The sequence below is a fragment of the Scomber scombrus genome, chromosome 1 (assembly GCF_963691925.1).
Source record: "Scomber scombrus chromosome 1, fScoSco1.1, whole genome shotgun sequence".
Classification (NCBI taxonomy): domain Eukaryota; kingdom Metazoa; phylum Chordata; class Actinopteri; order Scombriformes; family Scombridae; genus Scomber; species Scomber scombrus.
Genome location: NC_084970.1, coordinates 11891749 through 11914182, shown reverse-complemented (window position 1 = coordinate 11914182; position 22434 = coordinate 11891749). Strand labels below are relative to the sequence as shown.

Below are 22434 nucleotides of genomic sequence, written 5' to 3'. Positions count from 1 at the left end.
GCTGGCCCTAACCTCAGTGCAGGACTGTAACTAAATCAATTATTTATTTTAGGACATTAGACTAGAGCCTCAGATTTCTGGGTCGTTAAGCCCATGAAGATTCATTAAAAAACCATAAAGCTCACTAAGACCTAAGGGAGTAAGTGACAGCGCCTTCTCTTATCTACCGTGTTAAATGCATGGTACCCCGCGGGCCAGAAGCCAAGTGAAAGGAGTTACTAGCAGGTAACAGAGGGCAAGGAGATTAGGTAACAATGGCTCTCAATTCCTTTCCTGCTGTGAGGAGACTCAGATTTCTAATGGCGGCGTGTCCATGTCTGGGTGAGTGAGTGAGTGAGTGTGCCATATGCATGGTCAAAGCATTAGGGTTTACACTGATGGACATGCAAGCACAGTTTTTCTTGCTTTCACACACAGGCCTCTTCATATGGTCAAATTCTAATGTATCTTCCTCACTCCTTGCATCCAGTCTCATCCATCACCCACTCAGCAGCCAGGAGGGAGGGAGGCAGGCAAGAGGTTGTGGCAAATGTGTATGTGCGTGTGTGTTCATTCTAGAAAGAAGTGGGGGTACAGTGAGGATGAGTGATTAGCCAAACCACAAGTACACAGACTCCCACCACCCTAACAAGGCAGGGAATTTACATTCCATCGCATACCTGTCAGGAGATAGCCCAACAGTGAATAATAACACCAGCCCAAGAGATGTGAAGACGCGACTATGCAAGCAGTGATAGGTACAGCTGTGGAGAAAAAAAAGGGCTGCGGCAAGGAGCATTAGTCTGCTATCCTTACCCTATCATTAATGAAGACAAATAGTCTTTTATGCAGATTGCATTATCGTGTTATACCATGGTGGAAGGTTGTTAGGAGCACTTGGTACTTATTTAATACCTCCTCTTTCATAAACACCCACTCCATGGTGAGATTATGCATCTTTTTTCATTATCTGCTAATATTTTGTTTGCAGACTTTCATTTCCCACATAATTGTTGGAATATAAACTGTGAAAGTTTTGATGTGCCCCTGAAATCCAAACAGTCGACAGTGCCATTAGTCGTTAATATTACACAGTCATAAAGCGCTTCAGCAACAACAGAAACATAACCAAGGAGAATTGCTGTCTAGAAACCTAAATACTATATAAGAGCTATAGCTATACTTAAATAGCAAGTTTCTCTAAAATAATTTATTTTTCTTAGTATTATTTAGTAAACCATACATCATTTTGATTAGTTTCCAATTGTCAGTCTTGGTTTGAATAGTTTTTGTGAAACTATGCTTTTGCAGCAAAGAAGATCCTAAAAAATGTTCCAAAAAGTGACACACCTGACACAATCTAACATCAGGCAAGTTGATTCTTAAAGGATAGCTTCACTTTTGCAGGTTTGTCCTAAAATAATAGTCAGGTGCCCAAATGAACACTGACACATATTTGTCTTGCTGTAATCATTATTCCTGTTCCTGAAGGCTATAAAGAGATCCCTCCATAATGCACTTTCAATGTAAGTGACAGGGGACAAAATTCATAAGCTTCCTTCTGAGGAAAAATGCATGAAAAAGTTCATCTGAAGTTAATGGGAAGTGTCAGCTGTCCAAATTAGTCTCCATCCTTCAAAGCTAGTGTCATTTTAGTGTCTTTTTGTTATGATCCTTCCACTTCAGCTGATCAGGGAAATACTGTCCATTGGGACACAAAAAGAGAATTCTTTACTAAAAAGACTGCAACTTATTTGAGTAATCTTCAGATAAATGTTTGAGGATTTTTGAATGCATTTGGAAGCAGAGATCTTCTCATGATCAGTATTAACAGGAGAGATTATTACAGTGTGCGAAGTCTGTTTCAATATTTATTTGGGTATTGTTTAAAGCAAGACTTGAACAATCGAGAACCAATCCTTCAAAGTACTCCCAGGAGGGATGGCACATAAATGACTGGTAAAGAGAGAATTATGGGATTGTCAGTAGTACTAAAAAATGGCTCCCAAGTGGACTTTGGTGTTGAAGCAGTATATAATTTCTTGACATTTGAGGTAAGCTGGTTGCAAAGATCAGAGCCTGGATGTAGATCCAAAAAAATAAAGCACACACACTCAAACCATGAAAGGTGGGAAACTTTCTCTAAGCCCCTTGATGTCTGGATCCAAGGCCAGTCTGCACTGACACCTGCACTAGCAACAAGCCTGTGTTGACAAGCCTTGTCCCGAAGAAGTCATTCTCATCTTTCTTCCTTTTTTTGTATTCCAAAAAGTGGGGAAATATTTCTCCCTGAATAAAACATGACACAGTATGAGGACGTGCAATATATCAAAGTTCTTTTGAACGGCAGCTCTCTTCTTTGAAAGACAACTTAAAGACTTATCGCTCCAATCCCCAGCCAACACTTTGACATCCAATGGAAATTAAATTAATCATCATCAAAAGGGGGACGCTGTGTGTAAAAAGGGGAAATTGAAAAAGGGACGCGTTAGTAAATAGTGCCCAAAACAAACTTCTGAGTGCTGCTTGACAGAAAAATAATGAGGGAGAGACGCAAAGTGATTAAGAATGCAGCATCCCTTATTTAACTAATCACTGGCAGAGGCAGAACAGCGTGACTCTTCTCCTTCACTGCCTACACTACACAGAAGTACACAGGAAACAAGAATTAAGTGACAACTCTAGGAAAACATAGAAAGATGATGAATCAATAGACAAACATATGATACATATGTATATGCATAAAGTTTGATTTGAGCCAGTCCAAATCCAAACTAACTGCTTCTCCGATTACAATAAATCCATCTTAACATTTCATTTGTCGTTTTTTTCAATTAAGTTTTTAAAATCTTTAAAACAACCCAAAAATCCTTAAATGAACCGAGGTCATTTCCCATGCTTTCGTCTCTTTCAAGAAGTGATTGTGCCTAGGAGGTAGGGAAGTACAGCGTGGTGCTCTCATTACCTCCAGGTCTGCATCAAATACTCCCTTGAGTCTCTTTTTCTTTTTCCACAAATGAGATTCACAAGCTTTCTACCCTGAAATGCCCCATAGGAGACTTTACACACACTTACACACAACATGTTACATACTACAGTGAAGACTGGCTCAGCACTGTGTCTGTCTAGACCCTGCTGCTGTCACTATGGCTCACTCACAGGCATTTTGCTACTAATATTAAACAGTAAAATTACCGTAAAAGAGAACATTCATTGTGCTATCTCAATGATTTTAGACAGTAAGGTGAACATCTACAAACACACAGCAAAAAAGTAATTCATTTTTCATGACTTTAACTGATGCTGTCATTAGGTGAGACTTCTTGTCCATTAACATGAAATTATTGACTCAATCATTAGGCTCATGTAAGTTACGCTTGAGACACTGCATTAAAATTTAATTTCAATATTGGGATACCAGTCGAGAATAAGAAAATGTTCTTTTATTCTCATAAATTCACAGTGGGTGCTTTCAACTTTCTTTGAAAAACTGTACTCTGGTATTCACTGTACATGAAAGGTGGTTTGAAGAGTTGGTTTAAGATTTGCTTTAATGTTTGATATTAAAATTAATCTAAAAAATGATGACATTAATGCTACATGTGAATTAAGTTTTGGGATGTACTTTCCTTCAACTGTGTGAAATGTGATCCACCTCCAGATCTATAAAACCAGATCAAGCTTGTCTGCTCATCAATGGCTCAAAACCATCAGGAAGTTTTTCTCCCACTCTCTTTATTTCTGATCAACATTGTTTTATTGAAATGCCATGTATACACATCTGTGTCTCCAAATTTCCCTATAGAAGGAAAATAAAATATTAAAAATATGCAAATATTAAGAAATGCTAATAATAAAGTATTAAAAAGTAAAGAGAATATAATCTATTTATAATGACAGTGTTGATGTGCATTGCTTTCATCTTATGTCTCGCTGTGTGAGATTAGATTTACTCTCTGTAATGCTCGATTATTCTTCCAAGTGTAAAAACAAATTAAAAACATGGAAACTTATTTTCCCTACTGTGGACCACAGTGAGCCTTTGGGCCGTGCATGTTTTCATTGAGTTGTTTTGATTAAGCTGCAATTAAAAAAGAAATGATTCATTCATTTAGGATTTAGTCATCCTGCTGATATTATGTGGAAGACACTTAGGGACCTGAATCTTAAAACAGATAGAGCTCTACTGAGGTCGTGTTTACAGTTCAGATATTTTATCATGTACAAGCATAACTATGTTCCTATTAAAAGCTCACCATGGCTAAAAACTTGTAAAACACAGCTGTTTAAATGTTTGTTCTTGTTAACATTTACTATTTGGGATTTATATCTATGAATGACATGTTCACAGCATGTAACTGGGAAAAACTCCTCAGCAAGAGTCAGGCTGTCTGTTCACAGCGCTGGTTGATCTGCTTTTTTTGCACACTGGCAGTACAAAAAATCACTTAGGCATGAGTCAGCTTTAGATTGGTTTGCAGCCCATTCCGACAGCAGGAAATACAGTGTCTCACTGTTTTCCTAATGGCAGTGTTAATTATTCTCTCTTCCTTTCACAGCATTTGTGGAAGTAGAGGAGGCGTCTTTAAAGTCAAAACAGTTCCACTCTCCTTCTGTGCACCAAGTAGTGTTACTGCACTTTTTGTACTTGTCATGTGACCACTGAAAGGCTGATTTGTGAAGTACTTCTACAGCGCAGGTGCCTTTTTTGGTCCACTTCAAGCACTGGGCAATCACAGCAGTAGCATCCTGAAATGTCATTCCAATCAAGAAAATGTTCAAAGCAAGGTGATTTTCATGTGAAGTAGGTGACCTTTTCTCAACCTGCTGGTGGATTTGAGTTTGAGAAAAATGACAATTTAGGGCTCCCATGATCTGGGAGAGGGTGATGTTTTTGCAGTGTTCCAAATCCAACGATTGCTAACAACCTGCACAACATGTTTATGACTGCAGTTCTTAGTAGCATTTTCAACCTGTGTGCAGATAAACCCCAAAACAGAATTCCCAACATTCAGTGCTTTCCATACAATTTAGGCATCAATTATACAAACACAAATTTATACAGACAGATAAGAGACACTCCCCAGCCCCGTCTCCAATGGTACCTGTGAGGGATTTAGAGGTGCAGTCCTTTCTTCTGTGGGGAACTGTTCCAGTGCCACTTAAAGAGCCCTCGTAGCTAATGCAGTCATAACAAAGCAGAGCTGTTCAAGGATAAAAAAGAAAAAAAATATATATAAAGAGAAAAGGGGCGATGAAAAATAGAGTCAAGGGTTGCTGATTTTCTCTTTTATATAAAACCTGTGAAAGGCTTGGCATCTTTCAAGATTTTGGCTGCATATTTATATTCCAAAGCCATGATCTTTCCAGGAACAGCCCTGTTTGATGTTATGGCTGTGTTAGCCATGCTGAAGCTCTCAAACCAAAATGACTACCTGCACCTACATGCACCTGCAAAACCAATCAAGCCCCCCGAGTAGCAAAGATATCATCATAGTTTAAACAGGCAGCAGTCTGATGGGAACACCATACAGTAAACTGGACATCTGCAAATAAACTTAGCAGGTGCTTTAAGAGAACGGAAAAGGAAGTGTTAACAGAGAGTGTAGAGCAGCAGCAGCAGCAGAACCCTCAGATACTGATAGAAGCCGTAATCATATTTGTTAGAGCTGGAAAAACAGACACCTGAGTTAGTAAAGCAGAAGAGAGGATATTTCAGATTTAAAAGTGTTAAAAAGCTTGAAATTGAAAAAATGGCAACCCTTACTAAAAAGCAGTCATTGTTCAACTGGATTTGTACAAAGTTAGATTCACTGTCTGTCTGAGAGCTTAAAGACTAACTTTAGAGTTGCACATTTCTTGAAAACATGACATTTTTTAAAAATAAGTAGAAAGACAAATTATAAGAATGAGTAATTCTAAAATAATTTTGCTTTGTAGCCAAGAAAGAAAAGAGCAGAGATAATTTGTGAATTTATTCCTACAATCATTTCCACTAAAATGTAATGTTTACTCTATGCATTTGTTTTATACACCTCTCCTTATGTTATATATTGTCTCGATTGTCATTGTAAGGCACTTTGACTCTGACTTTTCATTAGCTATAATAACGTTTTATCTGTACTCCCTCTGTCCTGGCTGTCATACCTGCAAAGGCTTTGGAAATCCTCTCTTTCTTCCACTCCCAGGGCTGATCGTACTCTTCAGGGGGTCGCTCGTCATCCTGGGGCAGGCGGCTTTCTCTTGGGCAGCGTAAGCGCTCGGGGTCTGAGTCACCGCCATTCTCGGCTGGCTCATACGGCGTGTCGTACAGGGGCAGCTGCCTCGCCGAGCCTTCCTTAGCCCCTCGCCCACCAGATCGTATTTCTACAGACAAGAAGAATGATTCATCATTAATGCTACATTCTGAAGTAAAACTTTATAGGTGAAAATAGCTCAGTGGGGTTAGAAACCACTGTCAGCAACTAAGAAATGGAGATTTGTGACTGTAGTTGCACTTACAAAACATTAAGGCAAAAAAGGTTGTAAATGCTGACTTGCACATTTATTTCTATAACATATGATTTATAAGAGAAGTGATTTCAATTTGTGTGACAATTTGTTTGACTGAAAGACAAAATAACAGTTCTACAGTGTGAAAAGTAGCCCATAAAAATAATGGTGTTGTACACAGTGTGAGTGATACGACAGAGCCACAAGTAGTGAATCATGGTGACAGCTGGCTGTTACTGAACTGATGACAGAGGGCGGAAGCACAAGAAAGAGTTGAAGCCTCGAGTTTGACATTTGGATGGTCACCATCTTGGTTTTTTGGAGCCATAAGTGACCATATTGGATGAGAGAGTGGGTGACTTGGGAGGAACTCCCCTGGCTCCACCTTCAGCACCTCACGCACCAGTGTGGTAGCAACATGTCAATCACAAAATAGCCACGTCCTAAAGTATACTCTGCTTTATTGTTTATTTTACTCCAAATGTGATCCCTTATTTCCAAAAAGAGCATCATGTTGTACTGAAGAAGTGTTTCAGGTAATAAATAAAACCAGAAATAGGGTAATTTTCTCATAGTCTTCTATACAACTGGGCTTCTTTTTGGAGCCAATGGAGTCACCACCCTTCTGCCCATTAGAGAGAATGCAGGTTTAAGGATCTGCCACATTGGCTTCACTTTTCAGACCTTTCCTGATTGAGTGAAACGTGTCCGAGTACAGAAAAATCACATCATTGTTCTGAATAATCCTGCCCCGGGCTGCACATTGGAGGAACACTCCTTTGATTAACTGTTTTGGTGGATTGAGACTCTCTGCTACTGCCCTAAATCCTATCAAGTCAGAGGTAAAGTTGTGAAACTCAGCTTTGAATTACAATGTGCAGCAAAACATCAATAGTGAGCAGGTATATTCTTATTGACATTTCTGAAAATCAGTGTTTTGCCAACAGGTCTAACATAACTAAACTGAAAGTCTAATATATTATATATATATGGATTTTATCTACCATAGTGGTTGGGCAGAAACAAATGAGGGGATAATGGAATTTCACCTTGTGCAATCTTCACTCAGAAAGGGATGCACGTTTCATATGTAAGCATAACTCCTTAGTACATGAACAGTTCACGAGTGTCCAGTGTCCATACTGTGTATTGTCTATGCAGTCATGGAATGTAAACATTTTTCAGTCCTGGCTGCTGTAAAAGGATATATTTAAATATGTGTCTCAAAGATTTCAAAGACTATGAAAATCATCCTTTTTTTTTTTTTTTTTAACAATTTCAACATCTGTACCTGAATATGACAGTCTTCTTTTTAAAGTTGTACGTAAGGTTTACGATCATGAATCCAGTGCATGTTCATATTTTTGTTTTTCTATTCATGTTGTAAATCTACTTAACATCACCTGAGAGAAACTTGACTACATACACACCCTTTTGTTCTCTGTGTGAGGAGGGGAAACAGACCTGACTCTTAATTGAGCATCATGCCCTTGAGAACTGTCCTCCTCTCCCCTTTCCTCCGCCTCCTCCTCCCCTCTTCCATCTCCCTCTACTCATATGAAGTTGTTAGCTGCCCGCACCCTTCCTCCTAGGCCACATGAAGCTGTTAGCGACCAGCACCACCATAGAGTAATGCAATGTGAAGAGAATGAAATATTATGCCACACTACTGCATAATTGCCTTTTAGCCCAGGGGAGCTCTTGCGGGAAAAATGAGCAATGTGTTGAGCCTAATGGAGCTGCCCGTCGGTGGGGGTGGTGGAGGGGTGGAGTGAGGTGAGGCTGCCAGGTCCCGTATCTCAGCATAATCCTGCATTAGGCAAACTCGCACTCTTTGATCTTGCTGTTAAAAGACTTGGTATTACAAGATCCTGGCATGATTAGGTCCTACCTCCCCTGCAGAAGAACAAATAGTTGTAGATGAGGGTGAAGGAGGCAAATGGAGGCTGCTGGAGGAGGTAAAAGTAGAGGGGGGAAAAAGAGACGGGTATTACTTGTGGGGTGGTGAGCAAACCTTGTGGGAAGAACCCTTTAATTGGTGGCACGCTTCCTTCGATAAACTGCTGCAGTGGATTGAAACTCCCTGATAATTCTCAAGACAAACGCCTTATTGTATTTGACCCCCCTCCTTCCCAGTCTCTTTTGGATTTCTTGGTTCCTTCCAACCTCCCTTCCTTCCTTGTTTCCTTCCATCCTACCTTATTTTCTTTCTTTTCGCCAGGTCTTGTCGGGGCATGCTTGGTAAACTGGGTGGGGACATATCTGTCTAAGCAAATTACAGTGATTGGCATGACAGTGGGCTTGCATGTTGCAACACAGCTGCAGTCTATCTTCCGTCTTTGACCCTTACCCTCTGTTTCGGGTCAGAGGTCAGACGCCGCACCCTCCCTTGATGTACCTCGTACCTCCCCCGCCCCGGATGTCAGAGTTCCTGTCCAGATGCCGCCCTTCCCCTCTTTTACATTTTGCTCCTTGCTTGCTTGGCCTTAACAACCCCTACCTTCAAAAATGAGAAAACCTTGCAATACAAAATTAAATATTTGATCATGTGTTTTTATACAGTGTAAGCAGAAATTTCACTGATGACACTGCTAAAGCGAAGTTCTGCAACATTATCCTTTTGAATGTTTTAGAGCACTGCAAGTATTTTGAGAAATAATTAAACTTCTACAAAGTGTGCTGTACTCAAACAGGCCATGTAGCAGCAGGAACAGCACTGACCACAACCATCTGTTAAGTGCCACTAAAAAAGATGTGTTTTGGGGGAAGAGCAGAACATACTGCTGAGAACCAAACAGCTGCATTTCAGCGAAAAAACGTTTTTCTCCTAATGAGGAAAGACATGAATATTGACTCACATGAAAAACACAACTGTAAAGCCAAATCCAGTTGAATGTATGGTTCCTAATGCAAGCTAATAAATCAGAAGCAGGGAGAAGAAGCGTTAAGCTTCTAAACAAGTGACAGATCCAGTCTTTGTAATCGTCTTCCTCCCTAGTTCATGAACTTGAGAGAATAATCCTATAGGAGGGAGATGAATATATACTATCCAATAGAGGGGAGGCTCCTGTTTCACTTACTACAGGAGGGGCCCTCTGGGCATATTATCATGGAAGTGCATGAGCAGGCAGAGAGCTCTGGATAAAATCTAAAAACATTAACTGCAACCAACCTGGCAGTCACATCCTGCTGCACATAAACGACTGACGAAGCCATAGAGCCCTCATAATCCAGACCACGTTTGTCTTTTGTCCTCCTTCTCCAATATTGCCATCAAGTAAAGGTGATTGCATTTGCAAGAGAGGAGTAAACAACTGCATGGCTGTGCTTATATTGCAAGGCTAAAGCTACTCATGTGCAAAGGAAAAAACAGATTCATCTGTCTTTCTTCTTGACTGCCACCCACACACCTCTACTGAGCCTGAGAGCATTTGCTGCTGCAGAGTGCTTGCAGGGGCACACTGAATATCTGGATTTGATTGAGGGGATCTCTTGTGCACTAGTGAAGGATTAAATGCGATTGACTTTACACCTGAGGAAAACAATGGGCAGAAAATACCCAGGCTTCAAGGATTTGCTCTGCCTGCCCTGCCAGCCAAGTCACTCTCAAATAAATCCCGAACCTGTGTAACCATTATCATTTCAGATAGCTTGGTTATTAAAAAAGTGGATATCTGCTGAGTGTAGCCATCTGAAGAGTATCAAATAATGCCTATGAAGAAAAAATGGTAAAAACTGATTGTAAATTAAAACAGAGCAGTGGCTTACCAAAACACTTCATATTTCACACACGTAATGACTGTGTTGGCCTGCTTATGAATGCTAATGCTAAAATCTATTTTAGTAAACTTAGCCATGTGTGACACGCACCCAGAAACACAGGTTTAAGAGGAGCACAGGGTTGATGAACGAAGCGGCCTCAGCAGGGCTCTCATGTTGCTCTGGGTCTTTTCTGTATCTTTGATTTCATTTTGTTTGATTGTCCAGGTCTGCGCAGGGGTCGAACTAGCAACGGCAGCCAGGGATTTGAGCTATATCGGATGCCACCCACAGGTATTGTGTGTCAGTCACAGTGATGGCTGACAAGAGAAGGTGTTTGCTCCTTGACCCGTGGCGGCCTGCTGTTGAGTGTCATTCCGCTTAGTGAGTGGAGCTGAGAGGAGGCTCTCGCGGCTGACTGTTCCCCACAGACTACTGGGAGAATAGCTATGATAAGCAAAGACAAAACAAGCCTGTCAGCCTTGTGCTCACATCACGTCCAAATTTTGATTCCATTTTCATGTCTCATAGCTTTTTTGAAGGAACAAAAGAAGCAAAGACAAAAGGAATAAATTGGCATGTGTGCTTCTGCTGTACGTCTTTTTTAAAAGCCTGAACCATTTCAAAATGTCTTGAGTTACTTGAGAATTTGAAAACAATTTGTATAGTGTCTGCAATCAATGAGCTATGATTTCCCCAGTCATGGATCTGTCTTTCTTTGCACATGACAGGTCTGTCCATCTGCATGGAGACATTTGTCTGCTGCTGCATCTCCATCAGTCTCCTGCAGACAGAACAAAAGCAACCACGCTGTTTGTTCTCTCTGCCTCCTTCTTCCTCCTGGCTCACACTATGCCGAGCCTGTGGTAGCTACACACTGAGGCCTCTCCCTGCCTGTCACACATATACTTTTGGGGAGCCTGGAAGCCAAGTCTAAGACATAGTCTATCCATGCTTGGCCCAGAGAGGAGAGTATTTTGGGTCTTGCAACACTATCTTTGGTGTGTGCTTTCTTACAAATGCCTTTCTGTTTTAGCTGGAAGCCATACTTTTTGACAGACAAATGACACACAGTGAGAGGCAATTGTTAGCCGACCCACAGAACTGTGTTGCATTTGTGAAATAATGTTAGGAAAGTTTTAAAACAAGTCACAAAAGCATATTAATTTGTTCATAGACAAGATGCAGATGCACAAGAAACTATTCAAGAACTCAAGAACTCAAGAACACTTTAAAAAGAGTAATGTCGCAGTGAAGGCATGCCCGTGTGGGTGTGAGCACTTGTGTGTATGTGTAAATTTGCCATTCCCCCAGCTGGTCTAAGGGGAATAGATGCTGTGTTCTACGCTGACATGTATATGGATTCATTCCCTTACTGGAGCAGAGAGTAATCCTAAAGAGGCAACGTGCACAAAGCAGAAAACAAGAGGCAGGCGGGTGATGACGGAAGTAAGCCAGACAAAGTAACAGAGGCAGAGAGAGGAAGAGAGGGGAGCGTTCGAGGGAGACAGTGGGGAATGTATGAAAAAAGAAAGAGACAAAGAGCGACAGCGAGTGAATAGAGAGAGGGAGGGGAAATCTGAAAATTAGAGACAGGCAGGTGATGCAAGTTTGTCACAGAGAGAAATAAACAAAGAGACTGCGACAGGAAGTGAAGGGGAATGATTGAAGGAGACAGTGGGAGATAGAAGGAGAATGGCAAGAATAATAAATATGCACAGCAGTGAAGGGCTCTCCATATCCAGCAGAATGAACACGCATCACTTGAAGGCTCACTCTAGATGAAAATAACTGTTAGGTAACTTATGAGATTCCTTATTAACGGACCACTTCTTGTATATGCAGCATTATGTTTGCAGGAGCTTTTCAAATAATTTTCACGTTTTTGTGTTTGCTTTCAGTCTTCACAGCAGAAAAAAAGCCATACTTTATTATTTATATACATCAACCCACTGAGATGTTTATTCAAGAAACGCAGACGTTAAAATCCATCTTTCAGAAACAGAATGGGGTCAAGCTGCAAAAACAGATGAGCTTAAGATGGAATTGAGTTTCCGGTTATCACTGAGATGATTGCTAATGAACAAAGTCTGGCTTCTACTAATGAGTAATTAACTGGATTTTCTGTTCAACATGGGATGATGTAACACCAAAGGGGGGACTACCTGTGATCTGATCCTGCCTTGCTGTATAACACTGGCAATGCCTCACCTATGTTAATGCCTGTCCACTGCAGAGCTACCACATGGACGGTGGCATTGATTCTACGCAGGGCGCAATTGCAATTACAGCTCGTTAGGACTGAGGTGAAAGCTCATTAATGGAAGATGAATGAGGACAGCAGCTTGGAAAGGTGCCCGTCTACCTACATGAATCACAGAATAGGCCTCGCAGTGAACTCAAGCGGCTCCAAAATGAACAAACAAAAAGATGAGCGGTAGATCAGCATACTGACACGGCAACAGTGAGTACAGATGCGATTAGTCATTCACCGTTACTGTTGACTGCACTGCAGTCATATAAATTCCATTTGGACGACAGTCAAACACACAGAAGCTGGAATCCTTTCACGACAAACGGAGAGGCGGACTTAACACATTAAGACCGATGCAACATTTGCGTGTACTGTTTAATGTGAGGCAGTGACAGGCTGCTTGGCTGACGCTGTTGGATTCAGAGGGTCCCACAGCCTTGTGGGAGTTGAGCTATTTTTCTGCAGGCTGCGGTTCTGAGCTGCGCTCGCTCTGCGACTATTGTTCCTGAGCTGAGATAAGGCTGGTGGTGGATTAGAAGAGAGTGCAAACAGAGTTCAGGTTGTGTATGACTGCTGGAAGGAGAAGACAGAATGGGAATGGGATTGGTTCTGGGAAAGGGAAAAGGAGGAAAGTAGAGAAGAAAACCAAAAGGAACGGAAAGACGAGTTCGCCGTGTCAGTGAGTGCCTCTTGTCGTGATGTCTAATCAGCCTGTGTGGTCGCAGGGGAGGGTGAGATGACACGTGGATGTGGCTATGATGAATAGTCACTTCATGCCCCCGCCCCAATGGGGGTCAATAGCCCATTAATGGCGATAGGCCTCCAGCAACAGTCAGCAAAGACCCACTCGCCCTCCTACCACCTCGCTCCTTCAATCTTCAACCAGTTCACATTCCCCCAGGGGACATCAAGGCGAAACATCTACACTGCTTTGCTGGAAACACAATAGAACAGCGAAAGAGATGACATGAGGTGGGGGGAGTACCATCTGTGGCACAAGGAGAGCACTGTAGTAAAGGCCTTAGCATAATGCAGACATGGGTCAGACAGAGGCCACTTCTGTATCAACCACAGACACTTGGTACTTACATTTTAGCTTTTAGAAAACCTGAGCAGGCAAGATATGGGACAAGTGTCTTACGTAAGCTTTTAAATGTGATTACACATTGTCAGTAGCTTTTGGTGGGGAATCAAGCTTGAGATCTTTCAGTACAAGCACGGCATCATGATTCTGAATGGATCTCCACCCATTTTTCCTCAACAGCCATCTGCACTGCTCAGACTCAGACAGAACCAGCACGCACAGCTGTATACTTAAAAAGTCGCTTTTCGGAGGGTAAGAATAAATCTCATACTTTATTGTGTGATAATCCGATAATCTCTCCCTGCAGCACAACAATGCAGACAGACGCTGCAGCCGAGAAATCTGTGAGAAATTAAGTTCTATCACCTCCACACTGAGTGGAGCTGACAGTCACTTTACTCTCCTTGGGCTGTCTCTCATTAGCAGAGATGGATACATGCTGAAACGCTGACATATTTCACTCCCAAACTGGGTTACAATCATAGGACAGCAACAAATCTTTTCTTGTGGCAACATTACACAATCTGAACTGTGTATGACCTCAATTTTTACTATTAGTACTACACTGGCAAGTCTAAACTGTAGAGGCTCTTACAAATATACCCCATAATGCCACTCATACTATTCCTGAACTTCAAAGTCAAGGCTAATTATGAGGCAAATCAAGCTTTAAATGAGAATGAAACTGTAGCAAATTAGAAAAATATTGTGTAACTAGGCCAACAGAGAAGCATAAATATTCATTATGTCACAAAAAAAAAAAGAAGTAGTTGCATCTTCAGACTGAAAGCGAAGCAGATAGGGAGACACTGGAATGCTTGGTATTGATTTGTTCCCTTTATTCGAAATGGCTCCTTCTGTTGGAGCAGCATTGTGACCTGTGTACCAATTCTTCCAGTGCAGAGGACGTGCATGTCATCGGGGAAAACGTGCATTACTAGGACTCTGGCAATGCAAATAGTTACACAGCAGTGACCTCGGTCTCTCGCTACGTGTGTGTGCTGTTTTGACCTTCAGACGAGGGCCACCTCTTGCTAGGCGCTTCACACGACTATACATGGAGAGGGTAAATACAGTGAGGGTGGATTACCACAGTAAGCTGCTAACAGTGTTTACATGACTGTGTGTGATCTGATCCTCGTCACCCAGCTTCAGAGCGAATAAAACATAACATGACCTCCAGCAGATTAAACTATGGGAAACACTAACAGACTCTGATAGGTCTAGCCCTGTCTGGATGTAAGTGAGCAGTGGCATATATTTATTCTCCATTAAATGAAATTATAATCTATCATTTCTTTTTTTTTTCTTCCAAAATATCCTACGTAACAAAATTACAAAACTTTTTAAATGGCAGAAAAGAGCAGCTTGTGTCCGTGGAACACAAAATGATACAATTTCTACAAACTAGATGATAGTTATGGAAATATAAATATAATAAATGATGTGTATTCTACCAAAATGAATATATCGCATTTTGCAAATGAACTTATCATTTGAGGGCAGCAGCAATTTATAACCTAATCAGACATATTGTCAGGCTCCTCTGTGGTGCTGCATCATTTTGTTTCTGCCTGACACAACATGCGGCATTAATGCTGAAACTTCTTTAGCTGCAGGTTCTAGAGAGAATCTGGCGAGACAAACGGCTCCAAATAAATATTGTGAAACTGGATAATGGTCATTTGTTTTTCATGTGTGTTATGTTCCTCCAGAAAAATGCACACGTGCCTGACTGTACCCGCGGCTCGAGGTCTGACATCTGATGCATCCTCTCCAACTATCAGATGTGAGACACTGCAATTAGCCATAGCCTCATTAGAAGCAACTGTACAAGTGGTAGCTACAGCTTTAGGCTGTATTGTTGTTTATTTCAACCTTGCTTTTATTCACACATACGCACTTGGCAAAAAACAAAAAAACAAAACATGAAAGCCTTTTCTTATGCATATTGAATACTATGACACACTTCACCTCTCACTTACTGCTCTTATAACGCCTCCACACTCGGTCCCAGCTTCTGTTTATTTGTTCTGTACCCTGTGAGCTGCATAGGACTAAAACTCTGTAGTTTGGTGCGTGTGTGTGTTTGTTTGTTTGTTTGTGTGTGTGCGTTTGCTATTTGTTCTCTTCAGCTTCCATTAGTTCAGACAATCAGAGAGCCCAGAGACAAACTTCTTGAGTCCAGTAAGACCTCTCAGCTCTGTCCAACCTGATTCACTCTGACATGGAAGATGCACTAGGGCAGGCGGGGCACATGAAATATGATCTAGCTGCAATGCCACCACTTTGCAAACAAAGCTAAGATAAGCGGACATAATGTGAAGGCTGTTAAACACTAATAGAGTAGGTGCAAGTACATGTGCTTATGTGCGTCTCCCTCTGTTTTCCCACCGTATGGAAAGCAGACAACATTAATGTCATCACAAACAGGGCGTCAGTCTTTGAAACAGACCAAGAAAAAAGTGAGGTATATGCAACTTGATGTTTGTTCCCGTTTTCTGCCTCAGTGCTTCTCAAACTTCTCCTTATACAACCTCTCTATCTATAGCTCCCCCACATGCCAACCAGTTGTCACAAATATGCTGATTAATACATATAATAATAAGAATAAATATGAATAATATAATAACACATATGAACTCCTCACAGGTGCAGTTGAGTGCGGACTTGTCCATATAGTGGCAGATGATCATTTGCATCCCTTCATTTTGCACTGCTGTGACGTTGAGGACATGGCAGATATGGAAAATACTTTGTGTTCTGGGCATCTTTAGCATTGTTCAGGAGCAGTTTCCTGTACATTTTATATTGCTGACTGTCATACATTATCAATAACCAGCAAACAATATTGTTTTTCCAGAAGATCCTGCTGATGACCAATATTATCTCTCATTTGTTTGCCAGCTATAAACCTGTCATAAATATTGCAGCAGGCATGAACTTAATCCTGTTTTTATTAAAACTGTCTCTGTTATGTTATTACATTGTCTTGTCTCCCTGACATTTCATGTTTCTCATAAGCTATGTGATGGCTTTGTCACACAGTATCAAAACCAAAATTCTAGTTCCCTTGTTGGCATTTGTGTCAATATTTGACAACACTGCGTGGGATGCTGCATAATTTATTTTTATTTTTTTTTACAAGGGATGCCTTTCTGAAATTTCATTAGCTTTGCACATGGCTCACTGTTAATCAAAGGTCTTTAAAATTCATGGGGACAGCTTACATATCAATACTGCTGAGCACCTGCCCCAGAGGAGTAAACCCGGCAAAACACAACAGCAAGCAGAAAAAAAGAGGATGTCATTTCCACTGAAAAGACAAAAATACACTTCAATTCTATTATGAATTCATTGTTTGGCCAACTGAGGCTGATTTTACTAGTACACTACTTAACAGGGATACATACCTACGGTGACACACAACAAAGATATTACAAAGCAAGGCACAAATCCTGCCTGCAATGTGTATGCATCATGACAGCAAGTAACAAATCTCCAAATGAACTTCCTAATTCAGTCCTTTTTCATATTTGCATTATTCATATTCTGGCTATCCTATAAAGGCAAGCTCATAATCCTTAAAGAGTCAAACACGCCACAAAAACTCAACAATGAATGCAAATTGACCCCAAGGGTGCACTGTAAAAAAAATGAGCCCTTGTAAACAAAAATGATTACAGCACAAAGAAAAAGAAGAAGAAGAAGAAAAAAAAAACAAGCTGCAGTTTAAACCTTGACTAAGCTAGTTCTGTTACTGGATAATGAGCAAATCCTTTAACACCTCCTACAGTGCTGCCTCTTCTTCCGTTGGCTATTACATGCAGCGGTTTATATACTGCAGGAGTAGTGCTGGTTTAACGGCTGTTGATTGATGGTGTGTGGGACTTAGTGTTAAAGATTTTTGGCTTATTCCTCTGTGACCTTCGTTTAAAGTAGCACTACTGTATGCCAATACAAGCATGGAGAAGTCACTGATATTGGCATATTCTGTTTAGGCTGGATCTCTGTGATTGCTTAAGAAAATATGATATATCTGTAGCATAAGACATTTACACAATTTGTTTAGTTTGACATTATGTTATAATATATTTTTCTTTTGTTTTGGGAATACTAACATCAGTAATACTCATCTATGTCTTACACCAAAATGTTGAAATTATTGTTGGCCAATGTGGTCTTGCTCTGATCATAATCAGAGATTGGAATTGCAATCCTAACCTCATCATACATTTATTACAATTCATGAAATAATAATCCCCAAATGGTTAGAAAAAATGGAAAAAATGATTTAGAAATCAAAACATAAAAGACAACAATTAAACAAGATTAAGGAAAGACAAACACAGCTGCCTTCATTAGTGCTCATTGCTGAACAACGATTATAAAGTAATAATACTATGTCAGTGTCTGCTGTGTCAGGCACTATGCCTGAGTTTTATGACGCTTCCCTGCTGGCTGGGCCCCAGACATGTGGCTAGAGCGTGCCACGTGGGCTTCTCCACCAACCTCGCCAGCAGCAACAGCAGCACCACTAGTCGCTCGGGAACCTCTGCCAAACATCCGTCAGCACACCACTGACTTTTATAGCCCAAGTCCCAAAAAAACTGCACTAATGAAACTATGGCCATGAGTGTGATGTCTGCCAGCACAGTGTTTTGGGAAAGGCAGTGTCACTATTGCAGAATTGTTATTAACATTTGACTGGAATTGACTGGCAAAGTCCCATAGAGTATCTGTGTACCATGCAGTCAAAAGTCAATGGCAATCCTGTAAAAACACTCATGCCAATAAAAATGAATGATGCTGAGTGAGTAATCTGTGCCTCATCCTTTCCCGGATCCAATAACGTGCTACTGCCATTGTGGGGGGAAAAAAATCACAGCAGAAGTTTGATTGGAGTGCCAAGCTGTGGATCACACCACTAAAGTCAACAGAGGCTGATGTGAAAATATAAGTCAGGAGAGATACTTGGTCAGCTGAGTCATAAACTCTGAAAACCGGCCTTGAGTTAGGAAATCAGTTCTTTCAAAACTTCAGAAACAGAACCAGAAAAAAATTTGAGGGTGATTGGAACACAAGCAATTCTAACAGACACACACTTAAGCTTTATTATCGTGGCCTGAAAGTAGGGGGAGGGAGCGAGTACAGGCGGTGAACAAGCAGTACTGATGTGCCCAACTAGGTTCTCCCATTGCATTCGCTGTTTCCCTCAGAAGTGTAATCATCCTTGGTGCGGTTTGGCCGCCTCCTTCAACCCCAGCAGGAATGCCAACTTCATTGCCAAAATCCCTTTCACAAAATGTGGATGCAAGCAAAACAAAAAGAGCCTGACCGTTGAGCGGGATGAAGCTCATTCTGTCACTGGGACAGAGAGCGTGTTATCATAGGGTTATGAGCAGCTGCCGAACATGTTTCGTAAAGGAATGCCAGTGTTGATTTAAGCCATCTCCCTCTATACGTCATGCTGTTCGAAAGAAATACCAAACCGCCCATTTTATACTATAATTACTCACACGCTCAAATGTATGTGCGCTGCACACACAAAGGGACACACACACACACACAGATCCTAAAAACTCCACCATGTTGAGAAAAACCATCCATTACTGAGGTTTAAAATACCACGTCAGGGCCTCACAGAGCTGCATATCTGCTGTTAGCCTGGTATACAGCTGGTAAGAGAACCAGCAAATGGAAGGCCTCTGGATTCCTCTCCTCACCCCTCCAGTTATGTGGGCAACTACACACATAGGTCCATGTTATAGGAAGGTCAGCTGGCATGAGTACAAATATGAGGCCTGTGCTAACGCGAACACATTTAAGGGGAACACATGACTGGCACAAATGCATACAACACACAGGGTGCATACCATGGGCTGACAACGACGCGCACACCAGTGAGCGCACGTCACACAGCCACAATAATACACCCCCACCATCTCCTTATAGTGTGCCAAGGGTGGGCTGACAAGACCCATCCCGCTCAGCTGCTAACGCATTCTTGCACCTGCTGCCTCCCTCCAGACTGCTGCTCATCCGCTCTCTTCAGGGAGCACACACACTGGATTCCACACTGGTGAGGTGGCTGAATGTCGAACAGTCATAATCTCTCTGCTATGCGCAGTTGTGCTGTTAACCTTTGACAAGTGTAATTCTAACTCGAGTTCTCTGTTTTCTCCAATGAATAAAACATATTTTCGCTGAAGAGAAGTCTCTAAGGGACTGACAGGAAATTAGGCAGATGAAGAAATGTTAGTGGCGGGATGAGGCAGGGGCTGGTGGTGGTGGGGGGCAATCTCTGCCAACTCCGCTAGAGTGTAAAAGATTTGATTTATGCTGAGTGGGTGTTTGGAGTCTATAGTTTGTGTCTGCTCTGCTATATATGTCTCTCTCTGTGTGTGTGTGTGTGTGTGTGTGTGTGTGTGTGTGTGTGTGTGTGTGTTTGTGAAATGTGAGACAGACACCGGTAGATAGACAAACTGACAAACATGAAGGCACATTGTCCCAGCAGTGTACGAGACAGCTTATTAAACATGTGGAAGAGACAGAGGCTCCAGTCCTGTGGGCGTGCATGAAAGACTGAGAAGTCTGACTTCTTGCACTTCCTGCTGAGACATAGGAGGCTACCAGGATCCTGTCAGGAACAGGAGGGGCCGACTTCTTTGTGGCTCAGATTCTCCAGAGCTTGTCAGTCTTTCCTTCGCACACAAGCTCAAATGAAAGAAAAAGTATTTGTGGAGTGACATTATCGCCAATTCCTGTCTGTACGCTGTGTGATCGTTCCCAAAGACAACAGCGTGATTCATCACTTACTACGCTTGTTTGCTGAAAAGTTGTTATCTATTAATTCCCCGAAATCACAGTGCGGTAGACGAGAATAACGTTGCAAGCATCTTATCACCATGCTCTCGATGTACTGACATTTTCCACTGCTGTTGTGTAAATTCTTGTGGACACACTGTGGAGGATGTGGCACCAGCAAACACATTCTCCGCTGGCTAAATGATGGCTGACCTTTCCACTGGCAAGTATGTGAAACAGGGAGAGCGGCTCACGAGCAAGTCCTGATAGGACACAAGACTGGAGTGGCAGATGCAGCTAAAAAATATTGACGACTCCGAGAACTCATGAATAAAAACATGAATGGATGAAACAGATGATGCGGTTGTTGCGGATGAGGGGGATTATTCCATCATAACGGTTTTGTTCCCTTGAAACAGTTACATTTGAATGGCTGTCTGCTTGCATTAGCCAGCTTCATTAATAACATTCATTAGCCATTCAGGGTGTATTTGAACAGAGCACTGAGAATCTTCAGACTCCCTTGGCTCCTGTCCTGATACACTTACATGGACCGTGTAATGCCTGCAGGACAATTCAATTAGGAGGGAGGCATTTGATCACTATTAAGACTTAAGACTCACGTCCTAAAAGCATAATTTATCACCATCACGGTCCATTGTATGACAATGGTAGATTAGGTGTCCGGATCATTTTCTCGAAGGTGACACATGGCTTCCTAGAACTGTTAGGAGTAAACCAGATTAGCCTTGTATGTGTCTCTCCTAAAAATGGAGCCTAGTGTAATTTATGTCTCTGGCTTACTTGCTTTTATTGTTTTTCCTACAATAGATTCTGGTAGAACATGATCCATTTGTTGGCCTTCTCATCATAATTGCACCGCTTCCTGTAGGCAGCGGAGGGAGATGAAATCAATCAAAATAAGCCCATCTGCAGACTTCACTTTAAATCATCCTCAAATCAAGGCCAAGGACAATTTCCACCTAAACAAACAAAAATAAAGGAGTATTGTGTTGAGGCAAAAGTAGTCCAATATCTAACTTGCACAGGCCGAGACTTCGTAAAGTGGAAGAGGAAGAGCTGACAGGGAAAAATGGGAAATAAAGGAAACGAAGGGAAAATGAAGACGCAGGAAGTGAGACAGGGCAGTGTGTGAGCAGCCCTCTGTGCCAGCTGACCCACTGTTGGCAGGTCTGGCTGCTGGGCCCTCTGTTGCTCTCGACAGAGCCCAGGCACAGAGGGGAATCCTAGGTAATTTGTTCGCTTGTTTGGATAATCCACCATCTGCCACATTGTGAAAGGCCCCAGGCCCATCCACAAGCCTTCATGTTGGACCCAAATGCTCAACATATGGGAGCAAGCAAAAATGAAGTCCAAGTTCCTCTGAGGGCACGTGCAAAACACGATTCAGTCAGGGAGCTATAGTTAGAAGACATATCAATCTCAAAAAATGACTGCACAAACAGTGGATGGTGTAGAGATATTATTTCTTTAACATTTTACACATTTAGAGTTGGCTATACGGCTATTTGTATTACACTGCAAATAAGTTCATCAGTTGTCTTTTTTGCTACCAATGTAAGGACGTGTACTTAGAAAATATGAAGATTGCTCTCTCCATAGTTTAGCGCTGCTACTTTTATAGTCTGCTGAGGTACCAATTAAGTGTGTAGTTTGATTAGGAATACATACCCAGTGGGCATATGATATCAATGACAATGCATAAAGACAATGGTGGATTTCATGTCCCAGAAGGCATATTCAGCGGCCGACATCAACAGTGATATGGTCACCTTTTGTTTTCTGGCGCCTTTCATGGATAGCATCATCACCTCCAGTCTCACTTAGCGTGTCCTCTCTTATCTGTGTCCACCTGACCTGGCGCCTTTCAAGCTTGCATGAATGAGATGGATTGAATCTGTCAGAGTGGCACGGGCTAAACCGATGAAAGCCACAAAAGGCATCTTTGTGAACGTGCACACAAATTGCAGGATGTCAAAACAATGGGTGGGAGCTCTAAAATGTCATGTTGACATGGTGGAAATGCTGAACAGAAACA

At 41.7% G+C, this 22434-nt stretch overlaps 1 protein-coding gene across 3 annotated transcripts in view; it reads right to left on the bottom strand.

The window, feature by feature from the left end:
* Positions 1–22434, bottom strand: part of LOC133981753 (SH2 domain-containing adapter protein F-like) — a 96937-nt gene that overhangs the window by 20986 nt on the left and 53517 nt on the right. For 2 of the 3 annotated variants that reach the window (XM_062420598.1, XM_062420614.1), the window contains exons 3-4: positions 6127–6345; positions 5085–5183 (exon numbers count right to left, since the gene is read on the bottom strand). In XM_062420598.1, the coding sequence (XP_062276582.1) occupies positions 5085–5183; positions 6127–6345 (318 nt within the window). The remainder of the gene's footprint in view (positions 1–5084; positions 5184–6126; positions 6346–22434) is intronic. The other variant, XM_062420606.1, reaches the window with a different exon arrangement.